Raw genomic sequence first — 21,032 nt, 5'->3', positions numbered from 1 at the left:
CTATGTAGTAGTAGAAATCGAATTACTACTTTCTTTTTCAGAGGGAAATTTGGGACCGTTTTCAAACTGATCGAGAAGTCCACTAAAAAGGTTTGGGCTGGGAAATTCATAAAAGCATATTCTGCCAAAGAAAAAGAAAACGTCAGGCAGGAAATTGCAATCATGAATGACCTGCATCATCCAAAGCTGGTGCAGTGCATCGATGCTTTTGAGGGAAAGACCGACATCGTAATGGTGCTGGAAATGTAAGTTTTTACTTATTTGGTGAGTATTAATCTGCAATTTGTACTTGCGTCACTAATAATCATCTAGTCAAGTGAAAAAAAGTGTTTACTCCAATTTTTGTCAATTAAGACGTTTTGTTTTAATAGAAATAACACTTCTTAGTCAGGTTGGTTTGTCATGCAGAATTGCTTGTATTCCTCTTGTTTCATTAGTTCATTAATTTGTTGACTTATTTCGAAAAAAAGGAAAGGTAAAAAGCTATCTTTTCCATGTTTCCATGGATTTTTTTCTAACCTTTCTCAATGGCATTGCGCAAAGATTCAACTTAAATGTGCAGTAGGTGATTGTCTTCAGAAATTTTATTTGTGCCGGTTGAAAGTCTCTTCGCATTCCAATAGTACTGATTGAAGTAAATGATCTACATTTATTTTTATGTATTTTTGTTTTCTGGGTAAGGCATAAGACTAAAAAAACTTTCACTAAATTAAAATGTCGGGCCGACATCTCCCATAATTCTGATAAGTAGCCCAAACTGTCTGTCAGCAAAGGCAGATTTGAGCTACTGCGCACCAGTTTGTATGCAGCTCTGCCATTTGTACACACACGTGCTGCGCGTTCACGAGAGAGCGAGCGGTGAAAACGTGCTAAATCGAAACTTTTTTAAAATCCTGAATCAATATTGGAGTTACTTTTGCATGCTGGAAGAAGGACGACACCATGGCTGAACTATTTCCAACATAGGCTCATTCTGAAAACGTAGTCCAGCCGACGTTTCTGGAGACCACGAAATACGTCCCGGCGGGTACGTACGGCTGCAGTTTTTGTTTTTGCGAATCCGCGAGTGCAGTTCGCGCCCGCGCTGTTCTCGCGTGAACCAACCAGAGGACCGGATGATTGACTGCGTGACCGGCCAATCGGCTGACCCGCCCTCCTCCTTCCCTAAACCCAACCAATTTTACCGATTGACTCGCCCGCCGGCTCACTTCCCTAAACCCGAGCAACAGTTTACAAAAGCCGTCCAAAAAAGAAAAGCCCTGATTTTTTATACCGTGTTTTCGGATTTCACCCCGTTCTCACCCTGTTATGAAACTCGTTCACTTAATTTTTGGGATTCTGTTTTTGTCTTACCTGATTGCTGGAACCGCTCTTCCCCGGACTCGAAACCAATCGCTGTGGTCAACTCCTCTCTGCATCTCAAGCCTGCTGACGTACACGGTGAGCTGAGTGGACAAACGGGTTGCAGCGGGGAAGCCCTCCACAAGGAGGTAAGCGGTCGGCCGACCGGCCGGCAAGCGCGAATAGGGAACAGCATCACACCGCCCCGTAGCGTTCGCTTGAAAAAAATTAATGCAGCCAAACGTACCTCCCAGGACGTATTCCGCTGTCTCCAGAAACGTCCGCGGGACTACGTTTTCAGAATGAGCTTGGGTTGATAAAATACCTAGCAAGCACACAATTAGAGCATGGGTTGTTTGTATTTGATGCCAAAAATAATTAGTAAAGGTCATGTTCTTTAAAAACATATTTCTGTAAATCTATCAAAATGTATTTGTTGATTTGTAATATGCATTGTTAAGAATGGAATTTGGACAACTTTAACCATACAGTCACAGAAGGCTTATTTATTCAGACTTCATATGGGATAGAAGCATTGACACTTATGTCTGTTTTTTGCGTCCACATGTATGCCATTGTTAGAGGTTTTCATTATATCAGTGGATGTAGGCTGTGTTTATGAATGTGTCCGTTGTGTTGGCTGTGTTCTGAAGGATCTCTGGAGGGGAACTGTTTGACCGGATCATAGATGAGGACTTTGAGCTGACGGAGAGAGAGGTGATCAAATATATGCTTCAGATTGTGGACGGGGTCAATTTCATCCATAAGAAAGGCATCGTCCACCTGGACCTCAAACCTGAGAACATCATGTGTGTTAATAAGACGGGCAGCAAAATCAAACTCATCGACTTTGGACTGGCACGCAGACTTGGTCAGTATGAAATGCTTGCAGTGCATTAATACGATTACTGTAATTACTGAAGCTCAGACTAATTATACTAAGTGTAAGAATGTGTGTGTTTAGACTGGTCCGAATCTGATTAAAGGGATAGTTCACCCAAAACTGAAAATTGTCATCATGTACTCACTTGTTCCAAACCTATTTTACTTACTTTTTCTGTTGAACACAAAAATGGTATTTTGAAGAAAGCCGGAAACCTGTATCCATTGGCATCCATAGCTGATTTTCCCACTATGGAGGTCAATCGTTTTTTTCAAAACTTCTTCAAAATATCTTTGTTTGTGTTTAACAGAAGGAAGAAACTTGTTTGGAACCAACTAAGGGTGAGTAAATAGTGAGTAAATTTTCAATTTTGTGTGAGCTATCCCTTAATAAATATTTTTTTTATTTAAAAAAAATCATATGTTGCTTTAAATTGGGATCTTAAATTTGTTTGTGTGTGTTTTGGGGATGGCCGTAGAGAATGCTGGATCTCTCAAAGTCCTGTTTGGAACCCCTGAGTTTGTGGCTCCAGAGGTGATCAATTATGAGGCCATCAGTTATGCGACAGACATGTGGAGTATAGGAGTGATCTGCTACATCCTGTGAGTACATGTTCACACAGAACAAACAAACAAAATCATCCTAAATGCACCTTTTCACGAGATGTAAAATAAATCACTGATGTCCCTAGAGTGTGTTTGTGAATTTTTAGCTCAAAATACCCCAGAAATGTTTTATAACTCTTTGAATCTACACCCTTTTAGCCTTTGATCCTAATTGTGTGACCAATGCAATCTCATGGCAATTCGTAACTTTTAATTTAGGCCCCGTTTACACTAGTGCGTTTTAGTTTTAAAACGGCGTTTTAGAATGAAAACGATCCGCGTCCACACTCGCGTTTTACCCAGCGTTTCTGAACTGCTCTCCGTCCACACCAAAACGCTGAAAACGCACATTACGTGACCACACACACACACTTTGGCAATCGCTGGAGCCAGTCTACCCAGATGAGAGCTCTGCTAGTCGGACTTCTCATCAAGCATCTCGCGCTGGATCTAATCTCACTATATTTATTAAACGTGATATTTCATTCATCTTGTTGTCTTTATCTAACGACATATTCCCTGACTTTGGTCATTGGAATCTATTACTTGTTCTCAGGTAACGTGTTTTGGCTGAGCGCAAAGATAAGTTAATGATTAATGAAACCACGTAGCCTACATTCTGTATAGTGACTGATCGCTTGCCTTTATTTCCTATAATGTATAAACTTATTGTATGTTATACTTTTATAATGGCCATTATCCATTATTAAAACTGATATTCAGCAAAAGAGAGGGTGTGTTTCGTATTTTCACTGAAATTGAAAGAAGGCAGTTGTTATCGGCTCCGTTTTGTTATAAATATGCACACAGTGAAGATGACGCTCATGCAGCACGACGCCTCAACATTTCTGCTGTCTGTTTAGTTGTTAATATTAAAATAAAAATAGGCAGTTCCTTATATCCAGTTTACATTTTATTGTTGAAAAAGTGAAACAACGTAGCCAAGGTGATGTAAATGAAGTTATAAAGTACACTGTTCCCTGTGAAGATTGACGCGTGTCCTCGGTATGTTTTCCATATCAAACTGAGAAGAAGAGATGCAGCCTTGATCAAACTTGCGATGTCTGAACTTACACGGAGAAGATTCAGGACTGAACTGTGTGTTAGGCTACTTAATATTCAGGAAAAGCCCCAATCAGAGAGGCGAATGTCTGCAGCCCCGCCTCCGTTTTCAGATGTCTCCGTCTTTCCCCATCCACACTGAGACGGAGCAGCTGCGTTTCAGAATGAAAACGGCCTCTCCAGCGTTTTCAAAAAGCTCCGTTTTCGGCGCTCAAGAACTCCGGCGTAGTGTGGACGGATGTCGTAACCGTAGCAAAACTTATGCGTTTTCAAACTAAAACGCACTAGTGTAAACGGGGCCTTAGTGGCTAATTCGTACAATCTAATTCGTACAATTTTGTATAATTTGCTCATCACCCAATGACGGTTGGGGTTAGGTGTGGGGTTGGGTGCCACGCCTTCTTTTTAAAATCGTGCATTTTCGTACAACTGAACAAATTCGTACTAATTACTCACTAAACTGACAAACCGTAAAATACTTACGTTTCCTCATGAGATCAGGCTGGTGTGACTGTTGCTCTTAATTTGAATTATATTGTGCTTTTAGAAAAGAGGGCCGAGCTACAAATGCCTATGTGTCAGCATAGTGGCAAATTCAAAAACAAAACTAACAAAACTAGCCATAACCTAAGGCAGGGGTGCTCAGACTCCGTCCTGGAGAGCCGGTGTCCTGCATAGTTTCTCCAACTTTCTTCAACACACCTGTCTGAAAGTATCTAGTATACCTAGAAAGTGCTTGGTTAGCTGGTTCAGGTGTGTTTAATTGGGGTTGGAACTAAAATATGCAGGACACCGGCCCTCCAGGATGGAGTTTGAGCACCCCTGGCATAACAACAGCTAATAACTAATAACATTACATTATTTTTACTGGTCAAATTATTAGGAAAAACTAGATCAAATTGTATACAGTAGTTTGAAGTGGATCAAAATGTTTTCAAAATGAATAAGAATAGATGTTTTTCAATAGTTTTAGGACAAATTTGATGAAAAGTTGTGATCCATGTCAAATACTGAGTACTGTATGCGTGAATGCTCAAAAATAAGTAAAATTGGTAAAAACAATACTCCCTGTGTACTTTTATTTACACTATCAAGTGTGTGTTTCTGACATTTTAATTGCAAATTTTAAATTTGTAACCACACTATTGGGAACAGTTTTGTTTTTTCCAGTTTGAAATAAAAAGGGGTTAGCATTCTTTTTGTTAGGTTCTCATCAAAATAGTGAACCTATTGCCTTGCCTGGGCAATACAATGAGACTTTTAGTAGGGTTTTATTTTGTCTACAAATCTTTTACCAATACAACTACCAGTAGGGATGTGTGCATATACAGCCATGCCTGCTTCATTATACAACAGTCCCCTTAATGGGAAAACATTTCACCCTTGCATTATGGTGGCTTAAAATTCCCAGGGGAATCAGATATGCAGTTAGATGCTCGTCAGATGTTCAGATAATAGACATGCATTTGATTTAAAACTCCATTTGTACCTGGCTCAGAATGGAAGCTTTTACTTTGTAAAATTTAGTTAGTTAGTTATGTCTTTAACTTAGCTTAAAAACTTAAGGAAAATTTTTAGTAGTGATTTGGTAGTGTGCTCTGTTAATTTGGGCTAGTAAATAATACCATACTCCAAAATCCTCAGAATAAAAGCCTAGTAACTTATATGTATGATACTTTAAAGGCACAACATGATAAGATGTTGTTTTTATTGAAATATCCTAGAAATACATTAGAACAGTGTTATATATATATATATATATATATATATATATACTTGTGTCCTTGAGATTTTTATATTGGTTTTATAGAAAACAGGGATATACCTATGATTTAGAGCTGCACAATTAATCGTAAAAAGATCTCGATTCGACCCCCTAGACGATCTTAAGCCAGCATTTCTATAATTCTGTCAATCATATTTTCAGGAGAGAAGCAAAAGTGGCCGCACAAGTCTTTACACTGTTTTACATACGTTGTTCAGCAACGTAGAAACCTCCAAATGGTGTTGAAAGAGTCACATGCTGTATTTATAAGATATAATTCACCCCAAAAATGTAACGATGTATTCGCGACCGCAAAATCATGTGACGTGAGCTGACCGTCAGCTGTTACCACAGAGAGGGCGAGCACGCGCCTCTGAATGAAGTCTACTTTAGTGAACAGAACCTGCATAGGCTGTGAATAACAGGTAATAAAGTTGTAAATAACATTCAGTTTGTGGCACAGAGTGATCGTTTGTGAGCCGCGCGGAAAGTATGAGCCGTTCTTAGCAGTGAAAATAAAACCGAAAGCGCACACAGTGTTGCCAGATGTGGCTGACTGATTCCAAACCAAAAAGTATCTAAAACCCGCTGAAATGCAACAATACCCACCCAGTCTTCTGTATTCATGAAAATCACGCCAGTGACAGATTTTAAGCAGAAAATGACAGATTGTAAGCATATGTCTCAAACACAATAATTCAACATCAGACTTATCATCAGCATTAATGACCAGGACAAATCTAACGTCTGTTCAAGTCCACCACTCCAAGTCTATACAAAATTTTGCATTTTAACCAACAGTACAGCTACACAAAGCCTATTGCTGTTTTACCACATGTTTGAGAATAACAATAATAATAGCCCACTCCTATTAACCTTTATTTTACATCTACAGAATCGTGAGAAAATCGTTATCTTTATTTTAGGCAAAAAAAAAAAAATCACGATTCCCCTCAGAATTGTGCAGCTCTTCTATGACTCTTTATTATGTTGTGTGTTTTATTAGACTGCACACAGCAGCAGTATATCAGAGGCCTAAAATGTATTTAGTATGATAAAAAAGCGCTGCTGCTTCTCCATGAAATCATGAGGAGAAGAACTGGAAGTGGTGGACTATGGCATAATAAAAGCTCTGCTGTTTTTGTCCCACGTTGCGCTCGTCTCTCATCGGCAATTGTCTCAGCGTTTCTCTCGTTTCACTTCCACAACTTTCAGTCTTATTCTGCTTCATACTATCATGATAAGAAGTGTTGAATACTTTAGCTCATCCATCAACATGATTAATGCAGCAGTCTTGTAGTATGCATCGTAGACCACAACTCCCATAATTTCACACTCAAGTCGTGTCCTCATCAAACTACGTTGTGAATCCCTAGTTCTAAAAAATGACACTCTCTGCCTTTAAAACATTTGAATGTAACAACACTATCACAAGCAGATACAGTCATTTCCTTAAATTATATCAATCAAATAAATGAGGCATGGGTGGTGAGGGTAGTTTAGGGGACGCCACCCTCTCTATTCTGCCGCGCTAGATGCGGATATAACTGAGGCGCGGGTGGCGAGGGTAGTTTCGGGGACGCCGCTCTCTAAATTCTGCCACCCTAGACGCGGATATAATTGTGGCCGCGGGTGGCGAGGATAGTTTTGGGGATGCCGCTCTATCTATTCTGCCACTCTAGACGCGGATGAGGGCGCGGGTGGCGAGGGTAGTTTCGGGGACGCCGCCCTCTCTGTTCTGCCGCCCTAGGCGGCCGCCTAGGTCGCCTCTATGAAAGCGCCGGCCCTGCATACACCCAAAGCGCTTCACAATCATGAGTGGGGTCTCTCCACACTATCACCACAAAATAAAATAATTATGTTATATTTACCATTTTTTACCCACTTTACTGTCTTCTCTATGAAAGTTGACTTGTTTCTTTCATTCATTTTTTCTCTAGTGTCAGTGGTTTGTCTCCGTTCATGGGGGACAATGATAACGAGACGCTGTCAAATGTGACCTCAGCGACGTGGGACTTTGAAGACGAGGCATTTGATGAGATCTCAGAAGAGGCCAAAGACTTTATCAGTAATCTGCTAAAGAAAGACATGAAGTAAACACATCTCTCTACTTTATTCAGAATATACTTGAAAATATTAGTGTGACAAAACAATTTAAACAACTATAACCACAATTAGATTTAAAAATTAAAGTCTGCGTGAGCTGGAAGTTGCTGAGACTTTCATTTCAATATGTTGATATACTCCTAGGGCAATGCAGTGGCGCAGTAAGTAGTGCTGTCGCCTCACAGCAAGAAGGTCGCTGGTTAGAGCCTCGGCTGGGTCAGTTGGCATTTCTGTGTGGAGTTTGCATGTTCTCCCTGCGTTCGTGTAGGTTTCCTCCGGGTGCTCTGGTTTTCCCCACAGTCCAAAGACATGCGGTACAGGTGAATTGGGTAGGCTTAAATGTCCATAGTGTTTGAGTGTGTATGGATGTTTCCCAGAGATGGGTTGCAGCTGGTAGGGCATCCGCTGCATAAAACATATGCTGGATAAGTTGGCGGTTCATTCCGCTGTGGTGACCCCAGATTAATAAAGGGACTAAGCAGAAAATTAATGATATACTTCTGACTGAAACAAAGTATTAGGTAAAGGGCAGGGATTTCTTTTGCTCCTCATTTTCTCATAGCAAACTAATGGTAAGAGGGGCGTGGCTACGATTATTGTAGCTAAAGCTGTCAAACTTACATCAGCAGAGAAAGAACTTCCACTTTAAACGCAGATGCAAATGTTAAGAATTTGATTGATGATTATTTTTATTTCAATGGATTAACTTGCATGTATTAATTGTTCACTATAAGAATAACTGTAGAATCAAAGTTTACACATTGTTTACACTCTGACTTCTGAGGGATAATAACAGAAAGTATTTACCAAGTGCGAGGCAGTGGCGTAGTAGGTAGTGCTGTCGCTTAACAGCAAGAACGTCGCTGGTTTGAGCCTCGGCTCAGTTGCTGTTTCTGTGTGGAGTTTGCATGTTCTCCCTGCCTTCGCGTGGGTTTCCTCCGGGTGCTCCGGTTTCCCCCACAGTCCAAAGACATGCAGTACAGGTGAATTAGGTAGGCTAAATTGTCCGGAGTGTATGAGTGTGTGTGGATGTTTCCCATGGGTTGCGTCTGGAAGGGCATCTGCTGCGTAAAAACTTGCTGGATAAGTTGGCGGTTAATTTCGCTGTGGCGACCCCGGATTAATATAGGGACTAAGCCGACAAGAAAATGAATAAATAAATGCATTTAACAAAACTATCGTCTTCAATTTAACTTTATTATCATCATATTTACGACACTTACAGTATTTTCATTACATCTAAAAAAGTGAAGTGTCATTCATATGCAATTAAAAGGGTACAATAATTATTTTATTAACGAAAAAGCATGCTTTATCTAAAGCAACACTTAAAGATATTTCATATCAATTGCATGTCATGTAAGATGCATGTCAACACCATCAGACATTTATGAAAACGTAATAAATCAGAAAATATGAGAGGTAATTGTTTTGATTTTTGGTTTTCAAACAGTATATTCACACTCTTAAACTCTAAAAAAAATTTCATCATAATCAACAAAACATCTATATATATATATATATATATATATATATATATATATATATACTGCATATACTGTGTGTAAACTCAAAAGTAACAACTGATTTTAATTAGTTTGAAATTGAGCAGTACAAGCTTATTAAATTTGTATTTATTTATTTATTATTTATTTGATTTATTGTCACCCTAAAGGTGTCACATAGGTTCAGATACGTTTTACATTTTCAGAATATTTTAAATATTTAAAAAAAACACCACCCTTCAATTAAATTAATCAGAGTAAATTGTTTGAAATGTATTATATTGAAATGTATAGCAGCTTTTATTAGCATCTAGCATCATGATTAAAACAAAATGGGCACTAAATAAAATCCATGTTTTTTGAAAGAATGAAGTCTTGAGTCTTGAGGAATAAAATAAAATGTAAATCTTGAAAAAAGCTTTTGAAACAATAAGATTCACACTGTTTGTTGTGTTTGTGGTAATACAGTATTTCATCCATTTGCTAAATAATTCAAACAGTTCAAATTACTTCACTTTTTCACCATTGTAAGATGTCAATTCTCAGCACTGTCACCTCCGTTAGATTAATAGTTTGCTAATAATTCTATTTGAATAACTGTTGGTCACGTGTGAAAATGCAATTGTCTGCTAACATGATAATGTATTTTGAAATGTTTAAAAATAAACTTAATTGATGATTAGGGTTATGATTACCAGCAGTGTCGCTCTTGCAGACTGCTGAAGAACACAGATTCAACTGCACTGCAAATCCCATCATGCACTTCAGTCACACAACTGGCCTAGATTCCCCTTGATTGCAAACACACCGCTGATCTGTTTAGGACTAATCAGATGGACTATCAACACCGCACACGCACACATCATGGCTGAGTCTTGTTAGTCTACAACACCACAAAGTCTTTCTTTGTCTGCGTCTTTGCCTTCTTATAACGTTTGTATCGATTCTTTGCCACCTGTACTGACCATTCGCCTGTAGTGGTGGGCAAAGCGAGGCTTCATGAAACACTGAAACAGTCGAAGCATCGAAATGTTTTGAAACTCGTCTTTACAGTGTCACCTCATGTATTGCTCTGAAACAGCTTCATCAAAGAAACAGTTTAGCTAATCAAGGTAAATCCCACATTTGTAACATTAAAATTTCAAGTCATTTACTGTAGTGAAGCAGTCAGAGTTCCACACTAGCATGTTGAGATAATAGGCTCAAATCCAGGGTGATGCAGCTATGTTGGTTTTTAAATACTCTGTTCTTGTAATGTGTTTTGTTTTGACATTGGTTTGTCGTCCGAATGAACACTTTGTTAATAAATATGTCTTGTTTTGGTCATAAAATAGAAACATATTATTAAGAGTCGCCAGGTCTCGAAACGCTTCGGAGATGGACGATGCTTTGAATCGCTTTATTTTGAGTTACCTGACCTAGTGTTTTGAAACACTTTAGTTATGCTACATGGGTGTTTTGAATCACCTAGGTCAGGGGAGTCCAAACTCGGTCCTGGAGGGCCGGTGTTCTGCATATTTTAGTTCCAACCCCAATTAAACACACCTTAACCAGCTAATCAAGCTCATTCTAGGTTTACTAGAAAATTCCAGGGAGGTGTGTTGAAGGAAGTTGGAGCTAAACTTTGGAAGACACCGGCCCTCTAGGGCCGAGTTTGGACACCCCTGACCTAGGTCATGTGACCCGGAATGTTTCAGATCATACTTCAGTGCAGTGTTTCGAAACACACTTCTTCACACTGTGTCGAAACGTTTCACGTCAGCTATCCCTACTCACCTGTGACTGACTATGCTTTTGGATTACCCCTATGATACTGTTTGCACCCGTTTGACCATTGCTTGTTTAATAAACTGCATGTGAATCCCTAACTCCATTGTCCAGCATCCGACTGTTACAGTTAGTCTGATGGCAAAGTTGAAATCATGCTTTAAAAAAAGCTTTGGTGGTTTGTATCAGAGCGTTGCGTAGTGTTTTAGTTCAATCAAGACACAAATGCTTAATTTGTCTTAGTCATTCACATGTCTGATTAAGTAGATTTTCTCCATTCTGCATCATGCGTCTGTGCTCTCTGAGGTACAGCAGAAAAGTTTAGTTCTCTGTTAAAGGTACTTACAATTCCCTTTCTTCCTTGATGTCAATATTATAGCACAGTTACAGATAGGTGTGTGTGTGTGTGTTTGCAGAGCTCGCCTGACCTGTGACCAGTGTTTCCAGCATCCATGGCTTAAACAAGACACCACCAACATGGAGGCCAAGAAACTTTCCAAAGAGAGGATGAAGAAGTATATTCTGAGAAGAAAGTGGCAGGTGAGGATCTGAAAAAAAAGTACAATGACAAAATTGAAAATGATTATATATTGTAGTACTTACCAACTATTTCTTTAACGAATGCGTTGTCGTATGATTGTTTCTCTTTTCCAGAAAACAGGGCATGCGGTACGAGCTATTGGTCGACTGTCTAACATGGCATTGATGGCAGGTGTTCATGCCAAAAAAAGTTCCCCCACAGAAGGTATCAGTTTTCTTTTCAAACTAAACCTTAAATACAAGACTGACATTGACTAGGGCTCAATCCCAATTCTATTGCATGCCCCTACTCTTATGCCTACACCTTCCTCTTGGCTCTTGAAACAGAGTATGAAGGGGTACGACTGAAAATATTCTGCTAAGAAACTTAGTTAACCCAGGTTAAAAAAAAAGTATGAGACTCCAGGTTTCCTCAGGGGTTTCTGTTACAAAAGAAGCACAAAACTGAGGTTATACACAGAGCCCATGTTAATGGATGTAACCGCAACATAAATAAACGTTCAACAACATAAATGTTATTCCAGACATGCTAAAAAAAACTAATTGCTTGCTACAAGACAATTCTGATGAATATTTTGTGAAATCATCAGGTATCAGAATTTAGTATGGGGGTAGAAATGGGATTGAGCCTTAGCTAGTGAATTAACACATTGAGCCATTGTGTTAAAGCCGACATGAAATCTAAATTTACTCTTATTTTTATATGTATATAGTGGTGCTTGTTATAAACACTGTATCTATGCACCTTATTATTCTGTAAAAAATATCAAATATCAATTCATCTTTATTTATATAGTGCTTTTACAATGTGTGTCAAAGCAGCTTTACATAGAAGTTCTATGAAATTTGAAACTGTGTCAGTCGTTTTCAGAGTTGAAGTTCAGTTTAGTTCAGTTCAGTGGGGTTTCATTTTTACTGCTGAAAGTCCGAACAGCAATGCCCACCTTCAAATGAACCAATCGGTTCCCAAAGGATAAAATCAAGCACCGCCCTACATTTCTGTCTCAATTCAAGACTTCAATCGGATTACACTCACGATATCACCATGTCCTATGCCATATAATCATCTTAATAATAATAATTTGTTACATTTATATAGCGCTTTTCTGGGCACTCAAAGTGCTTTACACAATGGGGGGAATCTCCTCATCCACCACCAGTGTGCAGCATCCACCTGGATGACGTGACGGCAGCCATTTTGCGCCAGACCACACACCAGCTGATTGGTGGGGAGGAGACAGATTGATGAAGTCAATTATGATATGGGGAGGGTTAGGAGGCCATGATGGACAGAGGCCAGTGGGCAGATTTGGCCAGGATGCCGGGGTTAAACCCCTACTCTTTTTCGAAGGACATCCTGGGATTTTTTAACGACCACAGAGAGTCGGGACCTCGGTTTAACGTCTCATCCGAAAGACGGCGCTGAGCAGTATAGAGTCCCCGTCACTATACTGGGGCATTAGGACCCACACAGACCGCAGGTTGGGCGCCCCCTGCTGGCCTCACTAACACCACTTCCGACAGCAACCTAGCTTTCCCATGTGGTCTCCCATCCAGGTACTGACCGGGCGCAGCCCTGCTTAGCTTCAGTGGGTGACCATGTGAGAGTTGCAGAGAGCTAGCTGAAGGCAATAGTTTGAATGTCAGTTCTCTGATGAAAGGAATGTATTAATTCAACCATCACAACGCAATTTTTTTATAAAGACTCATAAGAATTCAACTGTCAGTCATCACTAAAACACATTTTTATTTATATTACTGTTATTTATTTGATAAATTATTTATGGAACATTTAATAAACAACAAAATAATAAGCTAATGAGTCATAAAACCTAAAAAAATATGCTGTGAGAAATGCTGAAGTGATACTAACTGAAGTGTGTGTATAGGATAGTATTATATTGTATACTTTACAATTAGTTAAAAAGTTTTAGATTTGTTCAAAGTAATTAGTAAATATACGGTAAAAATTGTTAAAGTATATTTCATTTACCTGCAGTACACCTTAACAGTATTTCAAATATTGCAGATGTAATAATGAAATCATATACATTATGAGGACGTCTTTAAGTTCTATTTAAGCATGTCAAAAATATCAGAACTGTGAATAATATAAGTTACAATTAAAAGTACCTTTTTATTTGAATGGCATCCTTTGTATTATTAGGTGAAACTGTTTACACGAATAAATAAATACATAGGTTTAAAAGTTTGCAATGTTTTGTAATCTGTTTAATAAGTTAATTTATTAAAAAAATGATAGAAATTGCCATTGTAAAGTCTTTAACATGAAAATCTTGTCTTTCAAAGCAGATGCTAAACAGTTTGCTGCTGAATTGGAGGCAAAAACTTTGATGAAGCCCACGTTCAGCTCTGTTATCAAAGATGTGGAGGTGGTGGAGGGAAGCGCTGCTCGATTTGACTGCAAAATTGAAGGTAAAAATGATATGAGTGATGGGTATCTGCGGTTCATTCCGCTGTGGCCCTTAATATAGGGACTAAGCTGATAAGAAAATGAATGAATGAATGATGGGTATTTACAATCCTTTTTTTTTTTTTTTACAAAATTACATCAACCCTCGGGGGTCTGAGCACCACTTTGGGATTTTGGGGCCCCTAAGTTGTTTTGACATGCCCTGACATTTGTGCTTATTTCAGCTACTTATTACATAACATTGATCAACATGTATTGTTTTTGCATTTAACACAAACTGTGCTACTATAATATGTGAGAAATATTGATGTATATGATTGCGTTTATTTTTTATTTTTTAATGTATGCTTGGTTAATAGGTTTTGGAGAAAAATTGTAGCTCAAATAAGGTCCAAAAAACACACTGAATGTGTCTGACTTTTAAGTAACCAGAATTGTAGGCTAGAATATTTACTTCCCAATTATGTGAAAATTATTCTGTTCTCTCATTCAAAGAAAACATTATGATGAATAACAATTTGTTAAGATTATGTTGGATGATCTCAGCTGTATGCGTGCGTGACAATGCTAATATTGTATCTATGTTTGAGGTCTTTGAACAGTGGTAAACTGATGACCTTCATGCCCAATCACAATCATTTCTGTTTAGCATGTGAACACAGTGGCCAATCAGTGCTCAAATGTGAACGGGAAATGCACGTTTTTAAAATGTCAGTACTTATTGGTACTGAACTCGATACTTTTGACAGCCCTAGTGTATTCTGATGATGGCGTGATAGGACACTTTTCTGGTAAAAACACAGCACTACTAGTAGCTGGGTTATTAATTAACTATTGATAAGCATCTAAATAGTAGCTTAAGCCAAACATCTTAGTATATGGTTTGTTATTAGGGGAATTGTACATTTAAACTGTCAAGAGGCAGATCTCGAGAACTCCCCTGCTGTAGTAACTAATGAACAGATAATGATTGCTCTTAAGAGATAACTATTTACTAGGAGCATGTCTATAGTGTCGATTTGGATTAGTCAATTAACTTAAGTTGCATGTTTTGGATGGTGGGAGGAAACCCGGGGGAAAACCCACGTGAGCACGGGGAGAACGTGTACTCCGCACAGAAACATTGGCTGGCTTGGTAAGAACTAGAACCAGTGATGTTCTTGCTGTAAGGCAACAGTGCTAACCACTGGGCCACCATGCCACCTATCTAGGAAAGGTGGAGGAGTAGGGGTGGAAGGGGGGATTCTTCAAAACAAAGATGGCTGTTATATGGAACTTAGGGTATTTATAGTGGCTTAGGAATCGTCTGATTGTTGAATCATAAATTGAATATATATATCATAAGCATGTGATTCTCTCGAAATTCGTTTATAAACAAACTTCACAAAGTGACCAAAAATTTCCCCTCACCCCTAATTTTAAAATCAGTAGTATATTCATGCTGTTTTGTGTCAGATATTCATCCTGTAATTGTTCACTGTTAGGTTATCCTGACCCAGAGGTGGTGTGGTATAAGGACGATCAGCCCATTAAAGAGACGCGCCATTTTCAGATAGATTATGACGAGGACGGAAACTGTAGTCTGGTCATTTCTGAGGTCAACGGCGATGATGACGCAAAATATACCTGCAAGGCCATGAACAGCCTCGGGGAGACCACCTGCACCGCTGAACTCATCGTAGAGGTGATGGGAGAAGAAGAAGAGGAGGAAGAGTAGCCTGGCATGTTTCTCTCTTTCACTTGGTGCTTTTATTTTCACTTCTTCTGGACTTCCAAATGATGACGAGGATGATGAAGACCTCAGATCAGCTTCTTTTATTGCACTTCTGATTCATTCTTTTTGTATTTATGCATCAGCCAAAGTCCGATTGATCACATCTTTAATATCACTTACCCTCCGTTGTCTCATTTTACGAAAGAAGGTTTTTCCACGGTAAACTCATTCATGTGTGACCCGCTCCAGACTGTGTGTTTGAATTACCTGCACTTCCTGTCTGTTTGGACGGCTTTATTGAACACTGTAAAACCCATGTTAGGTCGCGTTTTTGGTTTGGAGACATTTTCCACTTTTTCACCCTCCGTCACTGTAGCAGAATTTTATTACCAAAGTCTGTAGATCATATCTCTTTCATATTTCCCCATATTTACATGTTTGACGGTGCGGTTTGTGTTGGTATGAGAACACTACAATTGTTATTCACTTTTTAAAGAATAAATTTTGATCACATAGTCTTTTGTTTGTGTGTGCTCACTCAAAAAGAACTAAAAGTGTCTGTTTATTGACAGTTAAGCCGCCTTTCCACTGCACATGACATTTAGGCTGTTCCTCAATATGCGTTCTTCAGCGGTCTTGCATCCTCGTGTTCTCGTGCAACGTCATCATCAGCTGCCTAAGTTCAGTTCCAATACTCAAGACCGCGAGTACGGAGGACGCGTGAAACTTCCCAGATGTGTTCTTGATATCGAGGACGCACCGATGCAGACTTGAGCACCGAACTCGCTCTGGAAGTCCCAGAAGTCATTGCAGCTGGAGGTGGGAAGCGTAGCATTTTATTTAGATTTATTATTAAAGTTCAGAGAAATCACTTATTTACCTCAGGAGTTTCCCTAAATGAAACGGTGAAAGTAAACATTAACATGAATATCTTAATAAAGGAATAAACACATTAAGGGTTGTTTGTTTGCTGAAATTTGTATTAAAATCTGTTTTATTTATATTGTGCAGGGTATATTTATAATGTTTTTATGCAAAGTATATATTTTGAAGAGGGGGGAAACAATAAATCGTTGTATGAATGCTGTAATGTTTAAATAATTTCCATTTAAAACGCGTGAAGGTCACATGACCATCAGGAAAAACGCAGCATCCCATTTCTCAAAGGACGCGTTCTCTGCCCTCGCGGTCTCCTGAGTTCGTTCTTCCGAGGACACCTGGCAAGACCGGTCTCCACAAGAACACAAGTCCGTTCTCTGCATTCTTGGAATTGAGAAACAGCCTTAGACACGACTGTTGGATTACGCCCCCTTGTGGCAGTCGCACAAAATTTTCAGTTCTGACGTACACCATGGGAGAAGCTGTTCTCGCAGTCTCCGAAATAAAAGTAAGAGTCTATATTCTCTGTGCGTTCATCATGCTTGAATAAATTAATGAATACTAGAAACTCATAGACCGATAAAAATATTGGAGTGTGGAGACATCATAAAAATATATTTTTTATACTTGCATTTATAAATAGAAATGTTTTATATATATATAGACTTTTTCTTATTTACAAAATAACCACATAAACAATTATTTCTCATCTCACGCACATGGACCTGCTTAGACAACAGTGAAATACATCACATCCGGTCGCATATGGTCTAGTCGCAGGAGTACAAATATTTCAACGGATCCGCAGCTCAAATCAGATCCAAATTTTCCGCATACGGACTTCATCGGAACTCCACGCAGCTCCCGCACTACTCTCCATTGGAAATGAATGACTTCCAGTCATGCAGTGAAAAGGAGTCTTTATACCCTAAAGCATGCTTTTCTAACACACTTATTTCATAAAACATCTCACTAAATAAAAAGTGACAACATCCTCTAAGCAGAAATAGCTCTTACACCTTCCTCTACACGCTTAAAATGGCGTGTATGGGTAGGCATATAGAAATATTTCCCTGTATTAATGAACAAAATAAAAAAAGAAGAGTTGTCTCTAACCTATTTGCTTGGACCCTAATAAACATTTTGACTACACAGTGTTTGTTCAATTGCTGTGCAGCTGTATCCCCACCAGTCCTACACCACCCAACCCACCTCGAGCTGGTATCGAACTGGCGACCTTCCGCATGGGAGTTGGTTGCTCTACAGCACCTACTGGCTGGCCTTTTTTACACAGCCAATGCAACTCTAATGCTTTACACAGTGACTATGTTTACATGGTAATCGAATTATTTGCTTTAATCTAATTAAGATAATAATAAGACTAAGATGTTTACATGAGTTGCTTTTTGAATGTTCCTTTCATGATGCTGTTTTACATGTTATAGCACATCATCTGATTAACATCATTGCGGCACCATGCTATCCACATTTCCTCCGGAGTTTCATGTAATTTGGGTGTTTCATTTTTAATTTGTCGACTTTAACTGCAGTTTGACACTTTCACGTTTATTCACAAACATTCCCTGCACGCCCTCTGTGACAAACGAGATATTGGATGTGTAAGAGTTGAGATATTGCAAATATTTTTATATCTTTGACAATTCAGGCATGGGCTGAAAGCGGAGACGGTTGACTCCACAACCCAGCAGGTGGGAATGCGGGAAAAACCAGCTCCTGCTGCTTTTGCATCTGAACCTGCTGAAACTAGGCTTCAAATCACCCCAACTCACACATATGGTCATTTCAATGTTTGAATGTTCTAAATTAACCAAACTGACTTTATCTATCGTGTTTGATATAATTTGAAATGTCTCAGTGCGACTGGTACAATGGTCTCATTCTCTCAGAAATAGACATAATCAAAACAATAAATATATAACTTCAGGCATCTTTTGAACCACTGTGAAGGGTGTGACTTTTCCACAGGCAGCACTAAATGCAAATGCCCTTTGTTATGCACACACCCCTTTCCTTGAGGGAATTCTTGGATTACTTAAGGTAAGGTTTGAGAAAGGCTCAGCGCGATTCTGCTTACCCAGATCAGCCCGTAACATGGAGCTTATGCTCCTTGTTATGTATATTTTGAAGTCAGGTATGCATCTTTTCATCTTGGATTTGTCTTTGATAATTTGATGTTTTGTATTGATCATTTATGAATTGACTGATTGAATTGGCATAATACACTTACCTGACTAATAAATTATGTTTTGAATTATTCAAACCTCGTGTTATTATCACTGGTAAATGTTGTTGTCCATAGCACTACAAGCCACTGTACAGGTTAGTAACGGACTAAAAGAGATCCGACTAACAAATTGGCATTAATTCAAGTATACTTAGACTGTAAAAGGCCATCTATGAGTTTTCTATTTAGAACAACAAAATATTGTTGAAACTAATCTAAATGTGGGTATTTAGGCCTTCATCTACAAACTTATAATCCTGTGCGATTATTATTAAAATACTTTGTCTTGATTAAGTAGATAACAGATCTATGGGGAACACATAAAAATCTCCTAAATTGAGTAAAGTAGGGTTCTGCTTTTTTAGGAGAGTGGTTAATCGCCTCTGTTTAATGACCAAGACTGACATGCTTGTATTAAGAGATTGTATACCCGGCCGGTGCAAGACTCGGGATGCTATAGGAATCTGAGTAAATGAGAATAAGGTATAATAACAAATCGAAAGAATATTCAATCATAATCTAAAATAATGTGAAAGAAAACAAAATAATCTTATCAATGTTCTATAATTGGAGTCAGATAAAACGAGGATAAATATATTAATATTCTAATTCTAAACCACCTCAGACTAAAATTGGAGTTAGATATGAGTTAAGTTTAATATAAATCAACATTGTGCACTGGAAAGACCGAACATGCAATGAACCTTCATCCACCAGTGGACACCGGCATTGGGCCAACTGGGTGGACCCTTCAGATGCAAAGATGCAGCTGTGTATATGACTGTATCATCCACATAATAATATATTTTTTCATTTAAAGGGATAGAAATCGCAATTGTATTTGAAATATACCCAATATTATCATCTCAAATATATTTTAAGTACACGGATATTTGTTAATCAAATTTCCATTACTTTTCCATAACATTTTGGGTTTATTTATTTTTCCAAAACTTTTCCAGGCCTGGAAAATGCCTTGCCAAACTTCCATGACTTTTCCAGGACCATATAAAGCCTGAAAGTAACTTTCCTCAACACTGAGGAGTAAAAAATGACTCATCTTACCCTCTTTTTCCTTACACTTTACTTCTTGTTACTTCAGTTGTACTTCAATGTATTGCAAATTGCAGTTGCATTTAATTTTGCTGCAATTATCTTACTATATTCTACAGTTTTACTCCCGTTTACTGTAGTTATTTGGTGTAAAACGGTTAAATAAAGGTAAACTCCACTAAAACAACACTTGTGATGCTAAGTAAATTTTGTCGAGTCATAATGGCGTCTTTACTTATGCTGAGTAACACCAAGATATTCGCCCAAAATAGTCATCAACAGGCATTTAAGATAAGCGACATATCTCACCCTGCCACCTGTCCTGTCCACTGGATATAAATCAAACGGCACAGAAGTATCGCGAGGAAACGCGAAGTACACCACAGTACAAGCAGAAAACATCGCGAGAAACAGCTGGGCTGGTTTACAAAAGACACTCACCTCTAGACGGCGCCTGTCGGCCCAGAGAGCAGAATATTGCATTCAATCGCATTCAGATTTAATCATTTTGAAGACATTTATACACTAAACATTGTAGAATTGTTTACAACTATTAATTACTACAAATATTCACAGTTACCCAAATTAAAATTTAGCTGAAGTAATCCCGCTGAAATTGTGATATAACGTTTAGTAATCACAAACTAATGATTGGTCCTTATTTAACAGCGCTGACAAAAACAACAGCCGCCACGTGTCCTCAGCAACAGACGCTGCAGAAATGTAGTGAATTAAAATGATACAGTAAATAAATTTGAACTAATACCTGTTCAATCAAAGGTACTTTTTAAAACCAGTCAGTGCAGTTAATTGAAAACTTTTGTTCTAATTTTCTACCATTACGAAATTTAACCATGGTTTTACTGCTATAAAAAAAGCAACTCACCATGCTATATTATGGTAATCAAAAAAGTTTAACCCCACAGAGTTTAACCACATAGTTTAACCTTGGTATTTTAAGTAAATGCTAACTAAAAAGCAAAAACAAAATAATAATAATAATAATAATAATAATAAGTGATTATACGCTTACTATAATTCAAGACACATACAATTTTCATACATAATGTATAATTTTTTGCAAATGTAGGTTCATGAAAACAAACATTGTTTGATTTTTTGGGATACATTGA

General features: G+C 38.3%; 1 protein-coding gene across 15 annotated transcripts in view; it reads left to right on the top strand.

The window, feature by feature from the left end:
- Positions 1–16,237, top strand: part of mylka (myosin, light chain kinase a) — a 166,585-nt gene extending 150,348 nt beyond the window's left edge. For 8 of the 15 annotated variants that reach the window (XM_073912401.1, XM_073912400.1, XM_073912402.1 and 5 more), the window contains 8 exons: positions 42–245; positions 1,995–2,212; positions 2,703–2,826; positions 7,597–7,749; positions 11,451–11,574; positions 11,689–11,779; positions 13,888–14,010; positions 15,493–16,237. In XM_073912401.1, coding sequence (XP_073768502.1) covers positions 42–245; positions 1,995–2,212; positions 2,703–2,826; positions 7,597–7,749; positions 11,451–11,574; positions 11,689–11,779; positions 13,888–14,010; positions 15,493–15,725 — 1,270 coding nt within the window. In that variant the 3' untranslated portion in view covers positions 15,726–16,237. Of the gene's footprint in view, positions 1–41; positions 246–1,994; positions 2,213–2,702; positions 2,827–7,596; positions 7,750–11,450; positions 11,575–11,688; positions 11,780–13,884; positions 14,011–15,492 lie in introns of all 15 variants that reach the window. The other 7 variants (XM_009304445.3, XM_017357739.3, XM_073912409.1 and 4 more) reach the window with 1 other exon arrangement.
- The last annotated feature ends 4,795 nt before the right edge of the window (positions 16,238–21,032 follow it).

This window comes from Danio rerio, chromosome 9 (assembly GCF_049306965.1).
Source record: "Danio rerio strain Tuebingen ecotype United States chromosome 9, GRCz12tu, whole genome shotgun sequence".
NCBI classification, from domain to species: Eukaryota; Metazoa; Chordata; class Actinopteri; order Cypriniformes; family Danionidae; genus Danio; species Danio rerio.
This window is presented reverse-complemented; position numbering and strand designations above follow the sequence as displayed.